General features: G+C 35.0%; 1 protein-coding gene across 1 annotated transcript; it reads left to right on the forward strand.

Moving 5' to 3' along the window:
• Positions 1–2,215: 2,215 nt before the first annotated feature.
• Positions 2,216–17,901, forward strand: Cmas (cytidine monophosphate N-acetylneuraminic acid synthetase). Its single transcript, XM_010616140.2, has 8 exons — positions 2,216–2,232; positions 6,734–6,876; positions 7,024–7,179; positions 11,824–11,957; positions 13,628–13,722; positions 14,109–14,280; positions 15,016–15,169; positions 17,304–17,901. The coding sequence occupies exons 1-8, from the start codon at positions 2,216–2,218 to the stop codon at positions 17,492–17,494; spliced, it is 1,062 nt and encodes a 353-aa protein (XP_010614442.2). The 3' UTR covers positions 17,495–17,901.
• Positions 17,902–18,123: the final 222 nt, after the last annotated feature.

Here is an 18,123-nt window from a genome sequence, read left to right on the forward strand (position 1 = left end):
AAAAAAAAAAAAAAAAAAAAAAAAAAAAAAAAAGAAAACTCAGTGTTTGTTCACAGAAAACCTGGGTAATAGCCTGATAGGCTCCTGAATCCCCTCTTACAGAAGTTACTGGAGAAAGCTTTAAATTATAGAAACCGAAAGGGCAAACCTTTTGAGATGTAAATCTACCACCCCAAACTGCCTCCCTATCTCTCATTCAAAATATAGACATGCTGGGTGATAACTCTTACTCTCCTTTGTAATTTCTTCGGGAAAATAAGGACCTAACTTTGTGAGTGCCTCGCTTCAGCTCATGCTGTGGCACCTTGTCATAAAGTAGAAGTTTGTTTCTCCTTCAGATAAACACCAATTAGCCAGGGATTTAGCTCAGTGGTGCAGCCACCAGCCTTGTAAGCACAAGGTCCTGAGTTCAATCCCCACTACCAAAAAGAAAAATAAGGTAAACAGATAAGCAATCCAGGATTAATAAATCCAGGAGGCCCAACTCCCTTGAATGGTTCTCAGAGACTTTCCCTTAGTGTGCCCCAGCCTTTAAAAAAAGTTTGAAATTGAGATCAGTTCATGATGGGCTCTTCTACTGTGGTAGTCTACCGACTCCTTATCACCTTCACTAGTACCAGGCCTTGTTCATTCTTGACTGTACCTCTCGTATCCTCCCATGTTTAGTGTAGTTAGAAAGATCTGTCCTCAGATACTTAACAATTCTCACTGGGTCTCCTGCTCAACAGTCATGTGGCAGTTATAATAAAGTGCTTGTATTGGTACAGTTCATTTACATCTTCCAGTCCTAGAACCAGTATTGGAACTCCCTCTGAAGCATATGACAGGTTCATCAGGAGAAAAATTGGAGTATTATTACCCAAGGTGAAGAGAATACGTTCTGAGGGTCAAAACCCAACACAGAGCCATTACAGGAGACATTGGAGATTTTGCTATGAAATGATTGGATAAGATAGATGTATATTAAATGGGGATTTTTTGTTTCCATTTTATTTAAATGCATTTGTATGAAATTCCATTAGACTGACTTAAAAACCAACTTTCTCTGTACCAGTTTTACTTCATACCTGCATAGACCATCAACCCCTTGGCCATGTAGATAGCATTTTATACTTCCTTGTACCATCTCGGGTATCTTTCACCAAACCAAAAGTAGCAGTTAACAGAAATAAAACTGATGTTTCCCTTAATTAGTAAAAGAAGTAAATTTCTAACTGCTTTCTCTTAATTTATAGTACCACGTAATACTGATTTTGCTCTGTTTATCTCTCATGGCTACTTGCTAGCTGGCCTCCTTTCTGAGGACATGGAAATTTTATTCCAGGAAATAATAGAGCTAGGCATGGTGGTGCAACCCGTAATCCCATCCCTCTGGGAAGCTAAGGTTGAAGGAATATGAACCCAGTCTGGGAAATTTAGTGACTTAGTGAGACCCTGTCTCAAAAAATTAAAAGGGCTGGGGATGTAGCTCAGTACAAAGGCTCAATCCTCAGTACCGGAGTTTTAAAAAAAAAGGATCCACCATGAAGCCTTTGCTGATCCCCTTCATGAAAAGTAACTGTGCCTTTGTTTCACTGTTTGCGCCCTTGTTTAGTTCCAGCACTCTACAAGTGGTCAGATCATAGGCCCTGGAGTCGTGCAGTATGGATTTGAATTCCAGTTTTACCATGTGTTAACCATGTAACCTTCACCTCTATATGCCTCGGTCTGCTACCAATAAAACAGACCAGTAAAAAGGTCCATATGTTTGCTGACGGGTGTAGGTACCATCATGTATGTAAATAATGCCTGGCCCATAGTATGTGATCTGAAACTGACATTTCTACCTATTGTTGGAGGTTTTCATATTCCTCATATCTTCCATGAACCACAGTTTCCTTTGATTGTAGGATGGGAAATTAGTAATGATCTTCAAAATTATTTCTAGTACTAACATTTCTTGATTTTGAATAGTTAATGAAAATACATCTTTATTTTGTAGTTCAGCTGTAGACAGACTTTTTTCTGTAAAGGGCCTGATACATAATAAATATTGTAGGCTTTGAAGGCCAGATGGTTTCTTTTGAAACTATTCAGCTCTGGGGGTTATGTTGTGAAATTGCATAAAGATACTTAAGTGAATGAATGCTACTGTGTTCCAGTGGAATGTTACAAATACAGGCTGAGGGGTTAGGCCATGTTTAGTCTAGGGAGAACCCCCCTCGCCCGATGTGAAATGGTCCATGTGAGCAGGTACTGTTTCATCAACCCAATGTGGCTTATATTTTAGATCCTCAATTAAAATGTATTGATTTGAATTTAATTGGCATAATTATAGCTGCAGGAGGACTTTGGAACACCCTTCTTGCCTCCACCCTCTCCTTTCTTTCAACAAATATTTAGGAAGAAATTGAAGAGAATTACAGCTACCTTACTTGTATTTTTCGGAGAGCTAGACAATACTTTGGAGATTATTTTGTTCAAAATCCCAGTCTGACTTAATTGAGGCAGAGTTATCTGGCTTGCTGAGAATGAAAGCTAACAATACTTTTTAGGGTTGCAAAACTTTGCATGCTAACTAGGATAGTTAGTAGTCAAGAAAAATGCTGAGATAAAAATTTTTATTTAGTAAAAAATTGCAGTACTAACAGTTATTGTTAGACTTTATAAACGCTTGACTTTTCAACAGTAGTTCAATGCTGTGTAAGTAAACCTAAGAACAAACTGATCTTTAAGGTATTGCCTAACATTGGTGGAAAATAAACATAAATTTTAGTTTCATTATAGGGTGTGGATTTATGATTAACAAAAGACCTGGGCTATGTTATTTCTAAAATGGCAGTTTACAATTTAAAATACAGTCACATAGGGCTGGGGATTTAGCTCAGTGGTTCAGTGGCCTGCCTTGCAAGCGCAAGGACGTGAGTTCAATCCCTGGTACCAAATAAATAAATAAATAAAATTAAAATACAGTCACAGGCACACAGTTGATACTTGCTGTTCATTCCTGTTGGCTGTAGCAGGACTATATTCCAAGGTTAAGTCATTGGCATTAAACTGACATTTATTTTACTTGATTTTAAAATTCATTGGGCCTGTTCATTCACTTCCTTATTCTTTTCCTTCTGATGCCCCAAACCAAAGGCAAACTACTCACTTAATCTCGTTAATAAGGATGATCACTGTGTTTTAAGCATGTGTATGAATTGCTGTTATATCCATAGTACCATTTGTGATACCTACACATTAAGCATGTGGACTTTCTGAAAAATCTCAAAGCAGAACTTCAGTTTTCCTTTTAGCAGATTCGGTGTGAGGTTCAAATTAGAAAGTGTAAGTGTACCTTTATTACTATTTTAATATTTTGAATAGCTAAATTTATTAAATGTTTACTCTGTGGTAAGGAGTTTATATTTAATCCTCATAACTATATGAGGTACTCATCACCCCCTCCATTTTATTAGAGTGCTTAATGTTCTTAACCACTTTTTCATTCATTCAGCAAATATGTATTGAGACTTGTTATGTAGCAAGTAAAAGTACTTGTGAAAAGTAAAGCATTACAAAAAGCTCCTCAGTGACTCCTCAGTGCTCTTTCCCTAATTATATAAAGGGAATTACATTATTGTTTACCTTGTCTCTGCTGTTAGCCTAAGAACCTCTCAAGAAAATTGACTGTGCTATATTAGTTGTTATTCAGTATTCCCACTGCCCAGAATCACGCCTAGGACAGAACAGGCACTCAGCAAAGATTTAGGGATGCAGGAATGAGTGAATGGGGAAAAAAGGAACGAATAAAACCAAGCAGACAAACCTCTTCTAAGACCTCTTTTGTCATTCATACATTTAAGAAAAATCACTGAATCATGGTATTAAATTTTTATTGCAGTAAAAACTAGGACAATAAAATAAATGTCTTCAATAATTTACTTCAGTTAATATCATAAATCATATGCCAAAAGATTCATGTCTCTTGCTTTCACTTATCCTTATTATATTCTGATTATCATCCTACCATCCCCTCTTCACCTTCTCTATTATAAATATACACTGGGTTTTCATTAGTACTTTGTAATATATACCTTTGGCTGTGACATTTCTTCAGTGAAAAATCTGAGCCAAAACTAGTTCAGATTTAAAAATGAAAGGTGGGGGGAGGTGCTCCTCTATTTTTGTATAATATACATAAATATTATGAGACTTTTGATCCCTAGCTAATAACTGGTCTTGTTTACCAAGCTGCCTTTGAAAAAGAGAGGAAGGTGGTATTACTGACTTCATTCTTTGATTTAAACCCTCTTCTAAAAATATTAAAGGGAATAAATGAGATTAATAAATGAAGTCTAGAGATGTTGAGAAAAGCTCTTAAGTTTCTCACTGTCTTTTCACTCTGAATAAATGAACATGAACAAATTAAATATGCAGGTCCTCTTTGCCTGTTGAATGTTGAAGGAATGGGATAAAAGGGAAAAAAATGTGACTATAAATCATTAAAATATCTTTGCGTAACATCACTGTTACCATGTGATGAACTCGGCAGGTATAATCCAGGCTCTTGTGCACAATAAGCAAAGAATTATAAAGCATACACCCATAACAAGTTCTCAAGCAGCTACATTTATTATAAAACAGAAAAGTAGTCACAGGAAAGCAGAAGCACTGCACAGAAAACACAGTATGCAGCAGCAGCTCCCAAATGAATCAGACTTTAGGAATTGAAAGGAACCTCAACCCAGATGCCTCCCCTGAATTTCTAGGTGTGATTGACAAGGTATTAAGTCATCATCTCAGGGACACTCAACACATCTGTCCCAGAATTCGCTGATCTTAATTGAATATATGAGTTGTACCTATTCATGAACTCTTAATAAGGTTGGCATAGTGTAACGGTGACTGAAGATCAGGCTGGGAGTTCCAGTATGCAGGTACAGTTGCCTAGAGCATCAGAGATCTTGGTTTTTGTTAATTGATTCTATACCACTCAGGAAGAAGAGAGTGACTTCAGCTCCATTGTATCTAACTGACCCATCACTATTAAAACACTGTGGCTCGAGTAATATTTACATCCTATGTTAGCACTGGGAACTAATGAAGGGCCTGGAAACAAAACTTCGGTAGAGACCAGTGTTATCTTCCCCGAAGAGTCTTTAGCTTATAATCTAAATAGGCAACTCTGTAAGCTATAGTTAATAGAATATTAAACTTTCCTAAGACAATCAGTTCATGGTCCTTATAACCTGTTGTCAGCTATAACAAATCCGTGGTAAATGACTATTCAGAAATCTACACACCCATTGTTCATTGTTTAAAAAAAAAAAAAGGATGATCTGATCATTTTTCGCACTTATTTCTTCTAAGTTGAAATTTGGAGCTTCATGGTTTGGCTAAGCCAAGTCTTTTTTTTTCTTAGCAAATATATTAAAATATTTCATGCAATGTTTTCTATTTGGATAAGGAACAGAAGTAAAATCTTTAATTTCCTGGCACTGTTTTGCTGAATATATTTTCAATCTTAAAAATACCAACTATTGGTTGGTTGCCACACACCTGAAATCCTAGCTGTTTCAGGAGGTTGAGGCAGGAAGATCACAAGTTTGAAGCCAGCCTGGGCTACTTAGCAAGACCCTGCCTCAGAATTTTAAAGAAAGGTGTGTAGGGGGCAGAGGAAAAGAACTGGGATGTAACTAACTGCAGGGGTAGTACTGCCAAAAAAACAAAAACTTGTTTTTCCTAGTTTCGGCAAACTCTCAGGCTACCTAATAGTTATGAAAATGGTGATACATTTAAAAAAAAAACTAAGTACAGAAAAACCTTGAGTTTTGAGCATAGTTCATTCCAGAAACATCCTTGTAATTTAAGCACTTGTATCTCAAAGTGAATTGCCCCATAAAAAATAATGGAAACTCAGGAGGTTCATTCTATAACCCAAAAATAGTTATATAAAATTATTATAATGCTATAATACACAAAATAATAAAATATAGTGTATATAAAAATTAACCTGCACTTAATTTTGAAAACCTTTGTGGGGTATGAGGGAAACGAGAGAGAAAGGTTATCATGTAGGACAACTAACTATCACTAATGGAATCACTGCTCCCTGTTGTCTCAATAGAATATTTTTCTATATGTACAACTTTAACAGGGAGCCTATCCAATGACACTTGCTTTTTTTGCCTCCTTTGCAGGATTTTGCTGAAATGTGACATTTCATTGTTAAACAGTCTTCCCTTGGACTGCTAGAGCCTTATTTGGATGGTGCTTTTCTACAAAATTTTGCACTGTTTTATACATCTCCTTAATCTTCTTCGAAGTGAAAAATTCCTCTACCTTTTCCCCTTCCTCCTCTAAATACAAGATTTCCATAACTGCTTACTGTTGGGACACAATTACCCAAAATTTCACAGTGAGAGAGAGAGAGAGAGAACCATTGGCTCAGGTGTGATCATGTACTGTTGTGATTAGTGACATGTACTACTTGTATTACAAGGCTCATTTATGAAGTTAAAATTTATTAGAAATATTTGTCTCACAGGACATTCCAGAACAAGTTACTCACAATCCTAGGTTTTACTGTACTGTACTTTGTAATTCTTTATCTTTTGTATTATTTTGGTCCTTTAACATTATTTAGACAGTGTAAAACTATTCCAGTATTACATAAATTGTATTTTAGGGTAGAGCTCCTTTTTATTGTTACTGATTTCTTTTGGTGACTTTCCCAGTTAATTTCTTTTTTTTAATTTCTGAACAGCGTGTGGGTTTCAACAGACCATGATGAAATTGAGAATGTGGCCAAACAATTTGGTGCACAAGTTCATCGAAGAAGTTCTGAAGCTTCAAAAGACAGCTCTACCTCTCTAGATGCCATCATAGAATTTCTTAATTATCACAATGGTATGAGTTTGTTTACTCATTTATTCAGAATTTTATGTAATTTCTAACTTTATCAGATTACAAGATTTGTTTTAACATTAAAGATCTTAGTATGGCTTACTTGCCAGCAATTTTGATGTCTTTTTTAATTTCTTTTGTCATCTTAAGAGGTTGACATTGTAGGAAATATTCAAGCTACTTCTCCATGTTTACATCCTACTGACCTTCAGAAAGTTGCAGAAATGATTCGAGAAGAAGGATATGATTCTGTTTTCTCTGTTGTGAGACGCCATCAGTTTCGATGGAGTGAAATTCAGAAGGGAGGTAATCTGTTATCAGTCTTTATTTTAGCTTATTTTATTAAAAATCAGATTTTTGCACATAAATGTTCTGTAAGAGTAAGAAGACTAAAAAGCGGAGCATATTAGATTCATAACTGCAGTAGGTAATGACGTGTAATATTTCTATATCTTCGTTTTAGTCTATAATTTGATATTCTAATCCTTTATTTCCCTTTAGACATGTCTTTTTGTTTGTTTGTTTGTTTGTTTTTGTTTTTTGAGACAGGGTCTCACTATGTAGTTGAACTGACCTGGAACTCGCTATTAGCCCAGGCTGGTCTCAAACTCACAGCAATCCTCCTGCCTCAGCCTCCCGAGTGCTGGGATTACAGGCGTGCGCCACCACACTCAACTTAGACATGTCTTTTTTTGTTAAATACTTTTATGTCTGTTCTAGAATTCTTGGTATGCTCCCTATATCATATAGTAATAAAAGTATCTACCAAAGTACTCTGAAGAACTTCAAGAATAAAATTGTGAAATAGCCTTCCCAAATTTGTAGCTCCATATATAAAAAGGGTTCTGTAGGGTTTAGTGGGAGTCTGATTGATTTCTGGCTAGGTAAACTAACAAAATAACAATGGGCGGAAAAGTGTGATTTCTGTTAGGTTCAGTAGCATTTGTTGAATGTTTGGCCTAACTATCTCTAACATGTGCAAGGTGTAACTGAAAAATACAATGAATGTTTAAGTTTTAAAAGTTTATTACAGGAAAAGGCATATTGCCATTATTCCCCCTCAGAGCACCCTTTCTTGTTTTGAACACAGTTATCCCATGTCCTTGCCATTTTCTGAAACAGTTTTGGAAGTTCTTTTATGAGTGTTTTTAGTTATGCTGTCATGACTGCCTCGATGTCCCAAATTGTCCAAAAAGTTTACCTTACATGGTCATTTTGACTGGGCAAGAGCCAGCAGTTCCTCGGTATCAGATGCACTGCATAAGATGGATGAGGATACACTGTAATGTTTTAACCAGGCTCTTTTTCTATAAAAATGGCTCAATGCAGCAACATTCACTGTATTTTTTTTATCACACTTCATAAAGACACTTATAAAAGAGGACTTACAGAACTGCTTCAGAAAGTGACACAAGTGAAGTATTTGAAATGGGGTATTTTAAAGGGAATTAATTGCAGTGTGTCTTACTGTAATAATTTTTTTAACATTCACTATATGTCTTGATTATATCTCATGTTTTAAAGGAGATAAGGAAGATGCAGTGAAACTAGAGAAAAGACTCATTAAGATAATAAACAGAATAAAGATGGATGGAAAATAATGACAATATCAGAATGTGAAAATTGTCAAATCTAGTTGTCTTATGTTTTTCATTGCTGAGACAAAATACCTGACACCCACACATTAAAGGAGAGAAGGTTTATTTCAGCTCAGAGTTTGTAGATGTGTCACTTCATTGTTGGCTGGTTCCAAGGCAAGATGACATGGCAGAGGGGCATCACAGAGGAGAAACAATCAATAGTGTGGCATGCAGGAAACAGCAAGCAGTAAAGCAAGCCTCTTTCTCTTTTAGTCCATCTAAGCGATCAGCCTCTTGAGTAGTGCCATTCACACCTAGGGTAGGCTTATCATTAGCTGTACCCAGAACTATGCTAAACCAGTCAGCAGGCTAATTTAATACCACAAACCCTTAATCCTAGTATCACACACCCTACATCCAGCAAGCTCTGAAAAGCCTCACCAGTAAAATATACCAATGAATACATTTATTCATTGATTTCATTCAGTAAACATTTATTATTTTCTGTGTGCTTAGTTCTGTTAGGCTACCTGAATAGTTTTTTTTAAGTTTATTTACTAAATCTCAGAAATAACGATCTAGGATAGATCTATTAGATTTTAACAAAACAATTTTGAAGCAAATCCTTGAAACTCAAATTTAAACTAAATATTAAAGTTAATATGCTGTATGAGTAGAGTTAGATAAACTCAAATATCGAATGAAATCTGTAATAACATCTATAAATATCTATTAAGAAAATTAAAACTCTTTGTAAAAAATGTCATTAATATATCAAGGGTTAATAATATTAGGCACAGTAACTGTCTTTTTATGTGATCTGTTTATTCCATTGGAACCACTGTGAAACAATGTTACAGAAGGTGGCATTTCTAACCTAAACCAGACTGGCATTTCTTAGCATTATTTTTTTGTTCCTTGTGCATAAAATCATCACTGCTAAAGTATTAGTGGTTTAATCAATACTTTAAAAAGTATTTATTTTCTATAACATTTTATTTTTTATTTTTAGTGTCCACTAGCACCTTACATTAACATTAACACTAACACGAACATTAATACTTGAAATGTTTACAGTGCCAAAGAGAAATGTACCATAAACATAAAATCCATATTACATTTCAGAGATTTAATATGAAAGAAGTATTATACCTCAATTTTTATATTTATTACGTATTGAAAAGATAATATTTTGGATGCATTGAGCTAAATAAAGTGTTAAAATTAATCTTGTTTCTCCCTTTTAAAAAATGTAGCCACTAGAAAATTTTAAATGACATACATGACTCATATATTTCTAATGGAAATCTAGAGATTACATTTTATGCTCTTGTTATAGTCTACATAGAACTAGGATTTTACAACTTTACAAATAATTAAGACCCTCACACTGGTATAGATTTATTTATACCCTGCCTTTTTTACTATTATTAAAACAATCCACCTTTATATCTGTTGTTTAAATATTTTCCTCTAATTTCTTAAACATTTTTTCCTCTGTCTTTTTATTGAGTTTATTGGTACATTTTAGGTATACAGTACAGTTACATTCTATTGGGATATCTGTTGTTTAAATATTTTCCTCTAATTTCTTAAACATTTTTTCCTCTGTCTTTTTATTGAGTTTATTGGTACATTTTAGGTATACAGTACAGTTACATTCATTATTGGGATCTTGTACCTTTACATGACAGGTCTTGGTTGTCATTTTTTTCCCTTGTCCCTCCCCTCCCCTCTTTAACATATTTATAACAGCTGTTTGAAACTTCCTGATTGGAGAGTCCAACATCTGGGTCCTTCGTAGATCTGCCCCGTGACTGTTTTCATCTTGATTATGAATCACTTATTTCTGCTTTTTAATATGTCCTTTACTTTATTGTATGCCTGACAGAGAGACTGGAGTTAGGTGTTTCCCCATGGAAGGAACATTCCCTTTCTGACAGATAGATAGGATCAGAGGCTAATTACATTGCTCTGGCCATGAGTTGAGCTGGATTGAACTATAATTTCATTCAGCCCTCAGTGCAGGTGCCTTATCGGAGGACTTATCTGACAGTACTGTTGACACCACCAACTTTGCTAATAGAACTTTGAGATCTAAGTGCTACCAGGTCTTCCAACGCCCATTCCCAGCTTCTCCATGCCATAGTACACTCACTGCAGAAATCCTGGAATCAGAACTATTGGGGATGGAGTGAGGTTTGAGTTTGGAAGACAGTCTGCAACCCAAGTCCACAGGGCCATTAAAAATTCTTCTGGAAAGGCTCTGAGTTTGATCCGCAGCATACACACACTAAAAAAAAAATCCTCTAATTTCTCTTTGATCTTTTTCTCACCTTCTCTTCATACTCAGCTCATGTTCCCAGGGAGAAAGCAACCACTGATTGTAGGAAAGACTTGGCCCTCTTGAATTAACTGGTCATTGTTGTCCCTTGCCTATCACCATCACTAGATCTCATGGGCTATCCACTGCTATAAAGCTATGTTACTGCTACCTATAGATACTCAAAATATATCTGCTGGAATTTTTCCCCAGAATATATCAAATATTAGGATACAGTGGAATGGTGGATGGTTTAGTTAGGAAAATAAGTAGAGGTTATTCCTAGAAGTTTTTACACATGGAAGTGACAGCCAAAAATGAAGAAAGATTCTGTCGAATTACCAGCTGTTAAAGTGTGCATGGATGTGTGCGTGTGTGCCCATACATACACAGATTAAGGGAAAATCACTGAGACAGTAAGAAAATCTAAACCAATCCCAAAGGCTTTTTTTTATGTCTAATTATAATCATTAATGGTGATATTGTTGAATCTTCATTCTCAAGTATAATGATAAGCATTATTATAGTTCATGTAATTTTAACTACTAGTAAAAATGTCTAATAAAATTTCCATCAGTATAAAAACTTTAAAATTGATAGGAAGATGCTGTTTTCTATAATAACTATGAAAGTGATTTTTTTACCTGAATTATATAAATTTTTATAGAATATAATTTCTATAGATGCAAATAATGAGAGATTAAAGTACTCAGATATTGAATGTGGGTATTATTTGACAAGTTCCATTCTTTTGACACCACTTTAAAGCTGCCTTGATGTTCTCCAATTGTATTACATTAACATAAATATTTTAAAACCATAATTATTCCAAAATTGTTTATAAAATACTTTTTATGTACTATTATTAGTTGTCAGAAAGCAAAGATATACCATCAAATTATTGCAGATTTTGTTCCTTTAGTCATTTTCTAATCTAGATACAGAAATAGTCTACATTTTGAATTCATTTTTATTCTCTTTTTCTAAGTTCCTGAGTGAACCTTTCATTCAAAGCAGTATGGACTTATCATAACAATTTGCTTTTAGTGAATGAAGTGACTGAGCCTTTGAACTTGAATCCAGCTAAACGGCCTCGTCGGCAAGACTGGGATGGAGAATTATATGAAAATGGCTCATTTTATTTTGCTAAAAGACATTTAATAGAGATGGGTTACTTACAGGTTAGTATATTCATTTTGCCGAATCCTTTTAGACCGTTTTGTGTTGAGTTCCAGGAAAGAAGCATGATACAGTTCATAAAGGAAAGTATCCAGCCCGAGGCTGTATTTGGCAAGCTTTGTCACCTGAGGCGTTTACCCCACAGTGAACATTCAAAATAACAGCAAGATAAAAAGCAGATCGAATACTGAGCATTTACATATGTCCTGGTATTTTCAAATTCTTCCATTCAAAATTGTTTGTAATCCTTAATCTGTTTTACACTTATGCTGTGATTTTGTGGTTGAACACTTTCCATTACTTTGAAAAGAGAAAATAATAAACGCAGCAGAGGTGAAAGGACACCAACCTGAGCATAAGGAAAACCAGAATCTAGTTCGGACTACATATTTCTAACAGCATAAGCTTTACCTGTTCTGATTCCCATTGCTCATTTTAAAATAAAGGAGTTGAATGTCTCTCTCATCCTCAGGGCCTACATGACTGGATCATGTATTTGCAATTGGTTCATTTTAGTTATAGCTGTTATTTATTGAATGCCTATTTGTACCAAAGACTATATGAAATGCTTTTCTTAGGCTGTCTCATGTAATCAACATAGCTGAAAGAAGGACGTTCCTGTCCCACTTTTACAGAGGACACTGCAGCTCTGAGAAAGGAAATAACTTAGGGCAGAAACAGCTAGTGGAACTGTCAGGATTTAGATTAAGGTCCTCATATTATTCAAAATCGCCTTTAGAAAAAGAGGGGCTGGGGAACTCAGTAAAAGAGTGCATGTTTAGCATATGCAGGTCCCTGGCTTCATCCCCCAGCACCAGAAGATGGAAAAACCTCTACACTGTAGCAGAAATTCTCATGGGACTCATGCTCTGAGAAAGAAGGAAAAGCATTTTTTTCTTATATTCTGGCCGATATATAGGCAAACTATAAATTGATTTCTTGGTTGAGCTTGAGGTTCAGGGATACTGTATTTCATACACAGAGATCTGCCCTCCCTGAGCTCTTTTCTAAAGAGGACTAGTCTTACCCCTTCCTAAAGTGTGGAGAACAATGATACTTATCATTGTAACAACATTTGAAAAGAGACAATTCTGAGTAAAGAATTTTTCCAGTAATTGATCTGGTCATTCATATAATTACCATCAGAGGAAAGGCCCTTCCTCCTTCCCCTGTACCCCAGAACCTGCCCCTGCCTTGGCCCAAATGTCCCTGGTTAGTTGTTCACTCTCCTCGAACCCAAGTGGTTCTGTGCCTGGAGGCAGGGCTCATCCCCTCATCCTGCCTCTTGCTTGCAGTCTGGAATAGAAGTTGTGAAAACCATTGTACTGCTGTTTCATGATTGTGGGAAAGACTGCCAGAAAAAAGGGGAATAGGATTTTTATACAATCCCTTGTGGTCAGAAAGCTGGAAGATGGGTATTATTCCTGCTTTTTTTTTTTCAATCTTAGAGATATATTTAAAGAAAAATAGGGAACTTATAGTCTTTAGAAAGAACTTGAAAACAAAATTGTTTTGTGTAGCTTTCCTCTAAAAAAGCATTTGTGGCACTACTTTACTAGGTTATTTTTTCAGTAGTGTAGAAATGAATCAGTTGTTCTGTACTATAATAAAAGTTCTTCATATGTGTGAGTGAATGTTAAAAGCAGTACTCACAAATTCATACTGTCTTTAGGGTGGAAAAATGGCGTACTATGAAATGCGTGCTGAGCACAGTGTGGATATAGATGTGGATATTGACTGGCCTATTGCGGAGCAAAGAGTATTAAGGTAAAAAAAAAAAAAAAAAGCAAGCCTTTGTACTAGAGCCGAGCATTGCTTTTAGTAGATATATTTAATCTTTCTTCCAGGTGCCGATTTCTGGCACTCCAAACTCTCAGGGTCTTCATAATTAGTTCACTTGTGTGGGGACGTGTATAAAATACTCCTTTCCATGACATGTTCTGTAAATTGAGACCCATTGTCTGGCTCTGCCACAGTTTATGATTTGTATGGTTCTGGCCCGCTAAGTTGAAGTGTGCATGTGAAGCAAATTTGAAGAGTGATATTTGAATATTTGGACAAAGAATGAGGTGTTCCGTTCACTGATACTGTCCTGATGAGAGGGATGAATGGTACCACCCTTGTACTCAAAGGTCTGTTTTGGTTTCTTTTAGATTTGGCTATTTTGGCAAAGAGAAGCTTAAGGAGATAAAACTGTTGGTTTGCAATATTGATGGATGTCTCACCAACGGCCACATTTATGTGTCAGGAGACCAAAAAGAAATAATATCTTATGACGTAAAAGATGCTATTGGGATAAATTTGTTAAAGAAAAGTGGTATTGAGGTATGTGCTCTCTGAATATAGCATATTTTGAAGATTTTGATTCAGGGTCAGAAAATGTAGGAAACTATGATTTAAAAATTTAGTATTAACTATTAAAGTATCTACAGTTTAGCCTTCACATACCTAGAAAACTCTCATGCTTTTTACCTTTAGATGAGTAAAGTTAGGAATTTTTAAATCAACAAATAGTATTTCTTCTTTGTTTAATAAGTAAAAATATACTAGTTTTAAATAGGAGCTATCTAGTATTTCCCATCTTGATGTTGGAACAAGAAGTATTTCCTAGGTCATTGGTGTTGGCATTTAGAAAAAGGCAAATATTTTTGGATTTTTAAAATGTAGCATATTATTCTAATTCAAAATAACAATGCTTATTTTTAACATGAAGGCTAAGATTATTATAATTACTAGAAAACTTAAATATATGTTGCTGAGGAGCATAAGAAAGAGACTAACTCCTCTTGATAAATTGAATTTTGGAAAGTCTTAGATTGGTATCAGACAATGTATATAGTATTTTTTTTACTTATAAATAGAGTGTTCTCCATTGTAAAAAATGTGTCATCTTTATTGAACTATTAGAAATAAAGTAAGCTTTATCTTAAATTGCCGTTTTATTTCATTGATCTTTCAGAAGGGCAAAGGAGTACCCATTTGTGATTTCGATTATTTGTGAGGTTTTATTTTGGTGTGAAAGGTTTCTGCTTCCTTTCTAATGCTTCCCCTCCTTTGCAGGTGAGGCTCATCTCTGAAAGGGCCTGTTCCAAGCAGACACTCTCCTCCTTAAAGCTGGATTGCAAAATGGAAGTCGGCGTCTCAGACAAGCTGGCAGTCGTAGATGAATGGAGAAAAGAAATGGGCCTGTGCTGGAAAGAAGTAGCATATCTAGGTTGGCACCATTTTATTCAGCCATCGTAAAATGGACCAGATTGATTTATTTATTAAAAACAGATTAATAGGAAAGAAAATTCCTCAGATTGGACTGTTGTAAGAAAATAGGAACTCTTCCCTAGGACAGCCTTTCTAGAAAGGTTAGTGTGGTAGTAGTTAGCAAGGGTAGCTTGCTAGAAAGATCACCAGTACATACTGTGGTCAGAATGCTCTGCTGACCAGTTTTGGTAGGACAACCTTCCTTCCTCCTCTCTAGGCTGACATACATATTTCACATGCACATATCATCATAGGGCCAATACAGACATTGATAAATTAATCTGGGTAGCACTCAGAGTTTTTAGTATATGAGCATCACGCTCAGACATTTTTTCCTATTATTAAACATACTTTTTAATCTTTAAATTGTGATTTCTGTTTTTATTGGCATGGTCAGATGGAACAGTTAAGTTTTCACTTAAATACTAAGCAGATATATTTAGTAGGTGCCTATTATATTGGAACTGTAAGCTTACTACCATACTTGGTAGAGTTTACAGTCTAATGAGAGCAGTATTTTAAATGCTAAGAATGACAAGTTACAAAGTTTCACAGTGACTATAAATCACATAAATAAATACTTGCAAGAGGAACAGAAGCCTCAGGAGAGGCACAGTACCTTTGGAAATCTGTGATTTGGGAACTTCTGGAATAGCCTTTGAGCAAAATGTAAGATTCAGTGAGCAAAAATACTGCAGAACATTTGTTAGAGAATGACCCAGTTTTTGTAAGAGGAAAACAATTTTAATAGAACTTACAACAAATCCCAGATATATTTACTATCTGCGAGATGTTAAACAAGCTTCATATGACTTACTTTTCCTGTTTTAAAAGCAAATCTTTATAAGGTCATTGAAAAGAAAAACAAAGGTATTACAAAAGCCAGAACAAAAATCCCTTTCTATAGCAATAAATGTATAATTTATATAGGTTAAACTGTAGAATTACATTTACCAAAATATGATTATCCATAAGCAGTGATAATGAGGATGATTTTGATTTCCTTTATTTTTTTAAAACTTCCTATCAAGAGTATGTGTTACTTATATATTTTTTAAAACTATAAAAAAAATAGAAGTTAGAAAATAGTCTCCAAATTTTTATTTTAAAAGCAGCCAGGTGATGAGGGAAGAAAGCACAGTAATGTCAGTATGCTTTAGTATTTACTTAAAAATGGTGAATTTTCTCCAAATTCATGGCATAAAATCAGAACAAGCTAGTAAAGATTAAAGGATATTTAATATACACGTCAACAATCACTCCTGATTTTTAAAAATTACCTATAAAGACAGTTTATAGTCTTGGATGCTTCTGTCTATGTGAAGTTTTCCTTAATGAAAAGTTGAAATAATTTGTAAGTCATACATAGAATTTGTAGTAATTGTAATATGCCTGGCAAGTACAACTTACACTCCAATCTTTCTAGCTGCCAAGAGTTTAATTCCTTTGGGAAAACCTTAGGTCTCGGTTATACTTTAAAATGTTTTTGTTTTATTCCATCTGATCATTAGTATTCTTATGCAGTCAGGGCTACCAGAACCTGTAGTAGGTCATTAGACATTAAAGAATTATTATTAATTTCGTGTTTGATAATACTGTGCCACTTTAAAAATATATTTATTTCAGATAATGCTAAAGAGTTTTCGGATAAGATACAGTATCTGGGAATCTTGACCTTCCCACCAAGAAGACTAGGGTATAAGAAATAGAGAAAAATACTGATAAATAATCTAAAACATTTACAATTATTCAATATGAACTTGGATTTTTCTGTATGCTTGAATGTTTTCTAAGTTGAAGTTGAAATAATTTGTAAGCCATACATAGAATTTCTAGTAATCATAATATTCATGGCAAGTACAACATACACTCCATTCTTTCTCTCTAGCAGCTAAGAATCCGATTCTTTAGAGAAAACCTCAGGCCTCAGTTAAATACTTTAAAATGTTTTTGTTTTGTTCCATCTGTTCATTAGTACTCTTTTATGCGGGGCTTTAGATCTTTAACTTTAGCTGCCAGAGTTACTTACTGTATTATTTCACTGGGACACTCTGTGTCTCTCACTGTTCCTTGGCCTTTCTTTTGCCCAATAGGAAATGAAGTGTCTGACGAAGAGTGCTTGAAGAGAGCGGGCCTAAATGGTGTTCCTGCTGACGCGTGTTCTGCGGCCCAGAAGGCTGTGGGATATATTTGCAAATGTAATGGTGGCCGTGGAGCCATCCGAGAGTTTGCAGAGCACATTTTCCTTCTGATGGAAAAGGTTAATAACTCATGCCAAAAATAGAAATAAGTGTAATGTTGGGAAAGAAAGACTACAGCCTCCTTCGGGCGTTTTGCTTTTATTTTTGACCTAAGTACATTTCCATGGTGTAATGTTGGAGAAGGTGTGATTTGATTTGTGATATATCTTAATATCCTTTCAAAGCAAAACCTGAAATTATCATTCCAAAACCTGTGAAATAATTGTGCTCTACTTTTCTCTTTACGCAAGATGATTATTTAGAGACAGATCATAGTCTTTCTTAGATTTTTAGTCAATATAAGACATCAAAAATGACTTTGTATTGTACCCTGTAAACTGTGTGTGTGTGTGTGTGTGTGCTTTCAATGACGCTGGGGTTTTATTTATTTGGAGACAGTATGTCTGTAAGACATGTATTTCTGTTCATTAATAAAATTACATTTCATAAACTTGATGAAAACTGCCTTGTTGCTATTGAGGACATTTACTCAGAATTTCCTTTGTAAACACTAACCACCCATTCTTAGGAAGAGACAAGCCACTAGATCCAGAGTATATAGCATCTGATTGTATTTTAAATACGTATACAGATAGCACATAGCTATGAATATAAATATCCAAATAAATTCTCATATTCTGAAGGTTATAAATTGATTTGAAGGAGGCAGTTA

Source organism: Fukomys damarensis, unplaced genomic scaffold (assembly GCF_012274545.1).
Source record: "Fukomys damarensis isolate Sample0158 unplaced genomic scaffold, DMR_v1.0_HiC HiC_scaffold_19, whole genome shotgun sequence".
NCBI classification, from domain to species: domain Eukaryota; kingdom Metazoa; phylum Chordata; class Mammalia; order Rodentia; family Bathyergidae; genus Fukomys; species Fukomys damarensis.